Raw genomic sequence first — 10,412 nt, forward strand, 5'->3', positions numbered from 1 at the left:
ATGCTTCTGTGGGACACTCCATGTGCTCCAGCATAGCAGCATTCACGAGCTACCTGCTACCTAGAGGTATGTAAAAAAACATTTAAAGTTGTGTCCACGTCTGAATCTTTCCAAATCTCTCCGAATCAATTCAGAGGATATCGATTTGATTCAGAGAGATTAAAGGGTTCTCTGATTCGATTTGGATATTCAGCCACCGAATTGGGCCGAATCTCTGCCAAATCGAATCAGGGACCGAAGCTTTGCACAGCCCTAGTGATCACTTCAGGCGAGAAACTGTGAAACTGTTCAAATGGCTCAATGACACTCACTTTCTTTAAATGTGCAAACCAAAACAAATCCTTTCTGTAACAGGGTCCCTGACTGGAGCCCTGTTACTTGGGGAAAATCCCCGCAGCTGGCCGTCACGATGCCCAGGCGGGGGTGGTGGGAGGGAGACTCCCAGCACCACCGGTAAGCCAATGGGACCCGGCTTCCAGGAATAAAGGAAGGACAAGGCCCTGGAAAAGATGCCTTTGGGCATCGGGAGAGAGAAGAGAAGGGTTGCCCGAGGCCCCGGAGAAAGACGGCCATGAGATGCGGAGCTGAGACCCAGAGAGACACGGAGAAGGGACCATACAGCCGCCAGATCAGTAGAGATGCCTGGTACCTGTGACGGAACTCCAGCCGCCGTGGTGAGTTAGAGGTGAAAGAAGCCAGAGGCCTGGGTAGCGACGGGGCGAGGTGTCCCAGAATAGAGAGGTGGTCCCTGATTGGGACCTGAAAGGGGAAGCTGACAATCCTGGAGCAAAGGGGGAGACCATCCCAGATCCTAGGCGCCGACTCTGACAGCGAGGGAGCTCCCAGAGCCAAGCCAGCACAAACCGCGGGGAGGCAGTGAGAGACATGGTGAGCCTCCACCACTAATGAGGCAATTAGCAGGCAATAAGCTAAGCCACCAGCAGGAGTGGCTTGCATCCAGAGGGACTGGGTCAAGACTGCAAGTTACCATTACCCACAGAGGGGGAACGGCCGGGACTGCTCCTTAGCAGTAATTGGTGAAGGAGAAAAGGCACAGTTCACGCAAGCTGCTAATGAGGTAATTAGCACCGCGGGACACTGGCCGGTACTTACCTTTAGGACTGTGAAGCCGGTGATCCTCTCCAGAACACGAGGGTGACTGAGGGGGCAAGTGGGACGGGCTGCCTCTTGTGGTCCAGGCCACTGTAAAAGAAAGACAAGAGAATAAAGCACCTGGAATCACGTGACAGGTCAAGCGTCATTACTCCGCAAGTACCTATTAACACTCCATTTCTTACCTCCCTTAATAAGATCAAAGTCATGGCAGGCAAGAACTAGAGGAATGGGCGGTATCCCGCAGACCCGATAACACTTTCTGAGCATTTTCCACAAGGGTGATCAGGGCTCGCTCTTACAGTGTGTGTGTGTGTGTGTGTGTGTGTGTGTGTGTGTGTGTGTGTGGGCGGGGGATGGGAGTGGTAGTCCTGAAGAGCTCTTTCATGTATGGGACACGTATGGTTTGTTCAAGAGCTTTCAAGCAAATAGGCTACCATTTTTGGTATGTGGTAACATCTCAGCTCTTTTCAAGAAATAGAGGCAACCTTCACTTACAGGGAGCACACGGTTTCAGTAGCTATTGACATGTAAATGACAGGGGTGGTTTCATGCTAATCTAGGAGAGTGACTTTTTGCAGACATTTGAGACAGAGGTCACTCCACAGGCCAAAATCTTGCTAAAGATAATGTCTTCTTTGAATCCTGAGGACTAAGGAGAAAGCAGAGGTTAATCTTGAAGGTGGTCAACCATTCATATCTCAGACATATGGTTCTACTGGTGTGATTCAGCAACTTGATGTACCTCTGGTCTGGTATTTTACAACTCATGAAGAGTCAACTTCGGAGGTTTGCCATGAGGAGGATGCTGTTATTTGAAGTGGGGAAGCTGCTTTCACGTTGCAACAAACAGAAAGTGTGGTTGCCAAAGACTATAGCTGCTTCCTGGCCATACATCCAAGGCAAGCCTTATGAGATATGGGCACACAAAAGTAGCTTGGACTGGTGGGAAAGAATAGTTGTGTCAATGTGGAATGATGACCAGTGGCTGGAAACATTCAGAATGAGCAAAGAGATGTTCTTCCACATCGTTAGCTTGCTGAACCTGTACATCCAGCATCAGAGGACTGTCATATGGAAGCCCATTAGCCCAGAGAAGCATGTTGCCATGGCCATCATGAAACTGGCCACTCCAACAAGCCTGCACCACATTGCGAATCAGTTCAGTATGGCTCCCTGCACTGCTAGGAGGGCCATCAGTGAAGTTTGCCAACTGTTACAGGACCTGGCAGCAAACAAATTCATATGTCTAAGTAATTCCCATGAAGTGGTGGAGGGATACCACAAGATGGGCTTCCCTAACTGCGTGGGAGCACTTGACAGCACACACATTCCCATCCTAAACCAGTTCCAGGACAAGTGTTCATTCATAAACAGAAAGGGGTTTCCTTCTGTGATTCTGCAAGTTGTCTTGGACCACAGAGGCAGATTTACAAACATTTACATGGGTTGGGCAAGAAGCACACACAATGCTCGTGTGTTTCAAAACTTGCCACTGCCTGAGGTGATGGACAAGGGCCAATATACCCCAGGACTGGAGGAGGTTGTCATCCAGGGTGTTTAAGTGCCCTCCTGATACTAGTTGATGCGGCCTACCCGCTCCCTCCCTGGCTCATGAAGCCATATGCAAGGCAAGTGAGTGACCCACAGAAATTGCTGTTCAACAAGCAGCTAAGCAAGTGCCACATGACCATAGACTGTGCATTTGGGTGCTTGAAAGCCCACTGGAGATCACTAAACTACAGGCTGGAAGTCGATGCTGATAACATTACCCCTTACATAGTGGCAGCAAGCGTCCTGCATAATATCTGTGAAACCCGGGGCGAGGTCTTCAATGATGCTTGGAGAGATCAGTTAAGAGAACTTACACAAGTCACGACCTTCACTAACAGAGAAACAGTTGAACGTGGCGGGCTAGAGATACAGGCAAATAGTGGGAGGGGTGCTGTGATCAGAAATTGTCTGGTGGCACACATAGGTGCTGCTCTGCAGGGCAAATGTGCTCTGTAATTGTGTGAATTGATCCCTTTTTATCATGAATGTTCCATTTCATATTAATTTCTCATTGAATAAAGTCCATCTTATAAAAAAGTTGTCTTGTATAATGGGTTCATAACAGGGTCTCAGGGAGGTCTCTGTGTGGAGTGCAGGATGGAGGGGAGGGGGGTGTGTTGAGTGGGTTGCAGTGGGGATGGGTTTGTGGTGGCAGGAAACTTGAGAAGAGAAGCAGATCTAAAACTGGTTTGGGGACATGACTGCAAACTGTAATAGGAGTCACATGCAAATAGACTAATTGATTCGACAATAGCCTGGTAACCACTATGCCCTTTTCCCCGCAGTGCAGCCTCTCAATTCTGGCCATGGTATATGGTGATTGGCAGGGGAGGGGAGGAAATTCATTGCGCCTGGGCAGTTTTTTCTTTCTTTGCCTCAGTGTTAGGTCATGCTGGCCATTTGTGTTGATCACAGGGGAGAGGGGGAGTTGGGGTTGGCTGATCACGGCCCCCCAACACTGCTTGGGGACAGCTGTCATGGGCAAGGGGATCTCCAGTAACCAAGGAATCTTGATGATCCTCGATAACAACCACTGCAAAAATTCCTTACAGTTTGACATAATACAAATGAGAAGACACAGGATTCTTTCTGTTTTACATGTATGTAGTACTGTTTCCATTGAGGCTTTAGATAAACCATGAGTTACATTTTTGCATTTATATTTTTGCATTACATTTTTATAAGTCCAAGCATTAACAATTATGTTTTTTACATACATGGGGGAAGCAGCAGGGGGAAGAGGCTAGGAGGGCTAGTCCAGGGAGGGGAGGGCATGTAGGCCAGTGCCAACCAGGGATGCTGAGAGAGAGTCCCCCAGCCATGGGGGAAGCAGCTGTTGGTATTCAAGTGGTGAAGCTAGCTGAAAACCTTTTTTACTTGCAAAGAGAATAATATTATATCACAAAGCTGTTATATTATATTATATTATATTATATCATAAAAAACCCCAGAGGAGGGATTTTTTCCCCAGGCAGAGCCAGGAGGCAAGAGACAGGGAGAGAGCTTGCAAACTGCCGACTGCTCCCAGGAATGTTAATGCACTATAATCTGGAGAAGTTGAGTCAGAACAAGCTGCCCAGCTTGAACTCCTACATCAACAGGACTGGCTGAGTGTGGGTGGGTGGGTGTGTGGGTGCTTGGTTGTATGAGAAGGCCCACCATGGAATAAGGAAGCTGGGATGCCCTTGGTAGTGAAAGACTGGCTGAAGATTTATTTGTTTTTGGTGATTTTTCAGGAGGAAGACATAAGTAATATTTTGATTACAGCAGAAAGTATGCTAGACACTGTCTCGGATGGCCAGAGCTGACTCGAGTTACGTTAGAAATTGGTCGTACGTTAGGGCGGGCTGGTGAATGGAGAGGCAGACACAACTTATCGGTTGTAAAAAAACTTTACTCACGCTGCTTGCAATCACGACGCAGGTGGTCCGGTCGTCTGAACAACCACACGAGTTGTTCCAGCTGGCGGGGCCCAAGCCAGTTAATCCATCCGCAATTCGCAGCCGGCGGGGGAAGGGGTGGGGCGGGGGTTGTGCTCGGTGACGGGAAGAAAGATCGATAGGTGATCAGTCTATCGATCGGCAGCCGCAAGTCAGATAACTTCAGAGGCACTCTGCAGCGTGCTCAAAGTTCTTCAACTTGGGCGGAAGTCGCACAGAATTTTAAACGGCTAGCGAGCCAATTACTAGCCGCCACGTGTGAATAATTTAGCACTGGCCAATAGCGGGGTACAAATTTACATTCGAATAGCGGGAACTCTTTGCACCGTGCATTTCTGTGCTGCAAAGAAGAAATGCATCCTGCAAAGGAAACTGCAAATTGGCGGGAACTCTCTCCTACACGCGGGTTCTCAATTGCAGCAGAACACTCTGCCGTGCAAAGGAGCTCTCGTGTGGCCAGGAAATTCCATAGTGCCGAGGCACAAAAATCACTGGGTTGTGACAGACACAATGAAAAATGAAATCATAAATGTTGTAATGCTAAAGCCTAAAGCCCCTAGCCATGGGGCAGGGAAGGCGAGGGAAAGACTATTTTGCTCCAGAAACCCCCCAGCCATGAGGGAAGGTGTATGGAAGGACTATTTTGCCCCAGAACCCCCCCAGACATAGGGGAAGGTAGGGGAAAGACTATTTTCCCCAAGAAGCCCCCCAGCCATGGGAGAAGGTATGTGGAAAGACTAGTTTGCCTCAGAATCCCCCCAGATATTGGGGAAGGTGTGTGGAAAGAGTATTTTCCCCAAGAAGTCGCAGCTGTGGGGCAGTGAAGGTGTGTGGAAACACTATTTTGCCTGAAAAGCCCCAGCAGGGCAGAATTTTACCACAGTCAATAAGCTGCCCAGCTTGAACTCCTACATCAATGCGACTGGCTGGTTTTATCAAGACTTGTGCAAAAAACTGTGGGTTCTATCTAAAAAGCCACCATACCGCAGGAAAGACTCAGGGAGAGAGAGGGGGTGGGCGGGAGTGTATGTGGATGGAGAGTACACAAGTAAGGTAAAAAAAAATTGGGGCTACATGAACAAAGACAAAGGGTGGTGTGTGCGTGTGTGTGCGTGCATGTGCACAAGCTGGGATGCCGTTGGTCTACAAATGGTGAAGCATAGGCAAGAGGGAGGGAGGGAGGCTATTAAACATTAGGCATCTATTCTATTCCCACCCACCACACTGGCAGGCAGCAGACACCTTTTCATCCTGGACATTGAAACTGACTCCAGGACTATAGTTCAGTTCAGCGTGCATGCGTGCGTGTGCACACATGCAATGCCCTTGGTAGTGAAAAGCTGGCTGGCAAACTTTTTTTTGTGTGAAAAAAATAACATTATATCACAAAGTTTACTTTCAACCAACACTGTTCAAACCTGCACATAGTCTTGGCCTTGATTTTTAGAGAAACCCCTTTTTTTCATGTTACCCAAGAAAACAAAAAGAAAGCTGCTCTCTGCAGTGAAAGAACCGAGCATTTTCTAACACCCATTTTTTGCCAGCACAAAGCAGGGTTCTGTGTGTGTGTGTGTGTGTGTGTGTGTGTGCGCGCGCATACAGCTGGAGGAAGAGGGAGTGAGAAGTGAGGCCCTTTCCTGGCAGAGATTTACCAGGTTTCAGACCTGAGGAAAGCATTTCTTGCAGTGCAAGAAAGTGTGTGTGTGTGTGTGTGTAAGCTGGGATGCCGTTGGTCTAAGTGGCAAAGCATAGGCAAGAGGGAGGGAGGGAGGGAGTTGTTGGAAAAACTGCACTGTAGCAGTAGTGAGAGAAGAGGGCACACTGGCCAGCACCAACCAGGAGTGCTGAGAGGCAGCCCCCAGCCATGGGGGAACAGGCTAGAATGGGCGCTCTTAAAGAAGCTGCACTATAGCAAGAGTGAGGGGAGGCATGCAGGCCAGCACCAACCAGGAGTGCTGAGAGGCAGCCCCCAGCCATGGGGAAGCATAATTCCTCGGGATAATTACCTGGGCTACATGAAAAGACAAACAAAGAAAAAGGAACATTACATACATGATCCTTGAAATGAGCTAATGAAGCATATTTCAGTAAGTAGCTTCTTGAAATAGCTTGACCATTTGTAAGTTTTAGCATTTTTAAATCTTGCACATTGCACTGCAGACTGGGACACATAGACTCAGCAGGAGGAAGGAGGGAAGGCTGGAAGCAGGGCAAAAAAAGGACAAAAAAGATATTCATTGGTAAATACTGGTATATTCATATATGAAACAAATATATTAATTTTTAATATATGAAGGGATTATTTAAAATGCAAGCTTGGTTGCTCATGTCTGCACACAATACGAGGATTTGTCTACAGCAAGGCAGAGAGGCTAATGGTGAATTCCCATAGGCTTTTTTTGGAGTCTAAAAGAATATTAAGAGTATCGAATAGGCACCTGGGAGTGACATAGCCATCCTTTTTTCTGGAGACAGAAGTGGTATCAGGCGACTTTCCCAGGCTTGTGTTCCTCTCTTCTGCCTGCTGTGCCCGACATTAGTAGCATAATATAAAGCATAGCATTCGGGAACTCGAAATAGGAGGGAGGGAGAAGTTAAGAGCATAAAAATTTGTACTGTAAAACCACCATGCAGTCATTCCAGCCCTGAAATGGGGGTAGCCCTCCTGTAGCAAGGCAGCTGAGGGGCGAGGAAGGGTAGTGAGGAGGTTACCCCCCCCACCCCTCGAAAATTGTCCTGGAATTTTAGATACCTAGCAACTTCATTCACGGCAATTAAACCCCATTTACATGAAAGATAAAGTAAACAATGCAAGCTGCCCTCCCTCCCCCAGGGCACAGCCAAGTGTTTGTTCTCACTTACCTATGTGTAAATGTCCCATTTGGTTGTGAAATAGATCGGGGTGTCCTCTTTCAAGTGTTGCAAAAAGCTGCCTCATCCTGCACTGAAAGGTAATACTGCACCTGACATGAGCAGCAAGCAGCAGGCTGCACTCTTATGGAAAAAGTGCTGTGCTACCCAAGAGCAAGTGTCCCGCAGGGCTGAGTCCTTGTGCCCCTGGTGCGCTGCCATCTCTCATCTACCTCAAAAGACTACAGTGTATGCACCCCAGTCAGTCACTGCTCCACAAATTTATAGGCACTCAAGGGGTCAGACACCCCCCCCACCCCCTGACACTCCTCGTTCTGATGTAAAAAAAACCCAGACAGTCTGGCACCGGCCTGGTAAGCACACAAAAATTTTGTGCCAAAACATGCAGGGTTTTGCATGGAAAAGGTTTGGGGCCCCAAAAAATGGCCAAGTGCCCCATTCAACTTGCACCCAGGGAAAGCAAGGGGCACTGGGCTAGGGCAGGGGGTGATGCCCTTTGGGACCCCAAAGCCAGGGGAGAGGCAATGCTTTGAGCACACTTGAGGGTAGCCCAAAAGGTACCCCACACCCAGTGCCCTGTGAAAACAGCGTGCCACCTGAAGGGTGCCCCCCCCTTCACCCAGCCTTGGGAGATGCTTGTGTACATTTGGGGAGCCCTGCAGGGCTTTGCATGGAAAGGTTTGGTGCCAAAAGAAAAGCGCCTGAGTGCCCCGTGCTTGGGGGTTAGCTTAACACGGAAAGATCTCGCACCTCAGCCCCAAGAGTGCCCCATACAACTTCCACTCAGGAAAAGAGAGTGGCAGAAGTGCTATGACTGGGCATTTCTTGTCCTAAAGCACCACCTGGCAGTAAGGTAGGACTGAAGGGGCATGAGGGTAAAATTATTCTGACATGCCTTCTAGCGCTTTTTAGTAGTCATAACATAATAAGCCCTTAATGGTAAATCATGTCCACGTTACTTATTTAGCTGTTTTAAACGAAGAAAGAAAAATTAAACCGGGAACATTTTTAGCAACTAAATGCTGAGTATGTGTACAAGGGCCCTTAGGGATTAAACCCCCATCACATATATAAGTGCCTCAAAAGTGCAATGAAGTCTAGTTTGCTCCCTCATTGACTTCAGTGAAACTACTCACATGATAAGTATTTTGTGAAATAAGGACTAATGCATACATGTATTATGTAGGCAGGATAAAACATATGAAGTCTGTTCATTCTCTAGCTTTTAAATGAATGGGTTTCATAAATGGCGAGAGAAATAATATTAATGTATTTACTTCACAGTCATAACTTGTAACTCCCCTCAAATTGTGTTTTTCTGATATTTCTAACTGAGTGTACAACTGTCTACCAAAGTTAGATAAAACCGCCAGATGCTCCAGAAAGACGGCATCTAAGACTCACTAATGAAGTGCTGTTCTTGAGCTCTTTATTATATTGTGCTGTGTCAGAATCTCTTCAATCTCTTGTGCGTATTTACCAATAAGTCACAAAGCCATATGCAAATTAAGCAATTTTATTGATTAATGAATTTATGCTATCAAACCAGATGACATATCATACTGGTAGTGAATAGCAAAACAGAATTGCAGCAGAACTTCACTGCCAAAATGATGCATGCAAATAGCAGAGGAAATCAGTGTTCAAAGGGGTTGAACACAAAATAGGTCTGTTCAGTCGGTCATGTGGCAATATCCAGTCTTACCAGCAATGAGTAAAGTACTTGCATTCTGCCAATTAGTCCATAAGCCTTTCTTATGAATTTATTTTTATTTTACTTATTTATTTTATTATTTTGTTATAGAAAGGGAAACAAGTGAGAGGGAGCATTTTGCTTTATGTGAAAAACTGCTTTTTGAAAAGGAGCTGAGCTCAGTTATGCCCCCAACTCTTTTTTTACAGTTTGCAGCCTTTGATCCACTTGGAGACATCTTTTCCTTTGCAGTATTTCTTCCAGGCCACCCTGTGGAAGGGAAAATCATGCTAAATGATAATGGCAAACTCAACACTTAGTCAAAAGACCCAATAACCTTAATTTATGTAGGTGCTTTTCTGCAAAGGGCTAAACATATAGAACAAGTCATTTGCCACCACTCAATTCCTGGCTTTTTAGGTCTTTATGGCACACAGCCTGCTTAAATCACCACAAGCCAGCTGGACTTTGTAGCTGTGTATGTCAAATACAGGTTGAGATTATCAACACCTCCAAAAAGGCTGCCACACAATTCCAAGGTTGCCCTGCTCATTGACCAGCAGCTGTTGCTACTAAAGAAGTTTGGGTTCTTCGCCTGATGTTTAAAGCAGGTGGTAAAAACTCATCACAGTATCACAACCCTATTTGCAACAGAATTAAAACTGGACTGCATATAAAAATGTACCTGAGGCTGTATGTTGCTATGGCACTTTTAAACATGCTCTGAGGGGTGGGAGAGGCGGCACTTTAACTACAGTGCCTCTGACAGCCACTCTAATTAAGGTGCCGCAGCGTCTTGTGTATCAGCATCCTTGCACTTCAAAATGGTGGCAGGGGGAGCTTGAACTAAAGCTCATTCAGTAAAGCATCCCTGCTGCCATTTTCAAATGCAGGGATGCCGATACATGAGACTCGGGACACTGCTGGAGCACAGTAATTACCATGCTCCAGTAGACTTGATTAATTGAGTCTGCTCCAATGCACTGTAATTACAACATGTCAGAGCAGGCTGTGCACTTGTGTACAGGCACCCCTAGTGACAAATAGAGATTTTTCTTCAGTGCAAGAGTTAAGAGATTTTTGGAGCAGAAAATTAGTTTTTCTCTATCCTGCTAAAGTTTCAAGTGGTCTTGATGTATTTTATAGTTACAACTGTGACTGCTTACACATCCATTAATTTATAGCTATATTGACTCATAGTAGCTGTTGGAGAGCACTTGGGTGCACTGCTCCTAAGAAGG

The 10,412-nt window shown here is 46.7% G+C and overlaps 1 protein-coding gene across 1 annotated transcript in view; it reads right to left on the reverse strand.

Moving 5' to 3' along the window:
* Window positions 1-8,992: 8,992 nt before the first annotated feature.
* LOC102381903 (lysozyme C-like) overlaps window positions 8,993-10,412 on the reverse strand; it is a 7,301-nt gene continuing 5,881 nt past the window's right edge. Inside the window, 1 exon segment of the mRNA XM_014521467.2 lies at window positions 8,993-9,441. Within this exon segment, the coding sequence (XP_014376953.2) occupies window positions 9,375-9,441 (67 nt within the window). The 3' untranslated portion in view covers window positions 8,993-9,374.

The sequence above is a fragment of the Alligator sinensis genome, unplaced genomic scaffold (assembly GCF_000455745.1).
Source record: "Alligator sinensis unplaced genomic scaffold, ASM45574v1 scaffold506_1, whole genome shotgun sequence".
Taxonomy (NCBI): domain Eukaryota; kingdom Metazoa; phylum Chordata; order Crocodylia; family Alligatoridae; genus Alligator; species Alligator sinensis.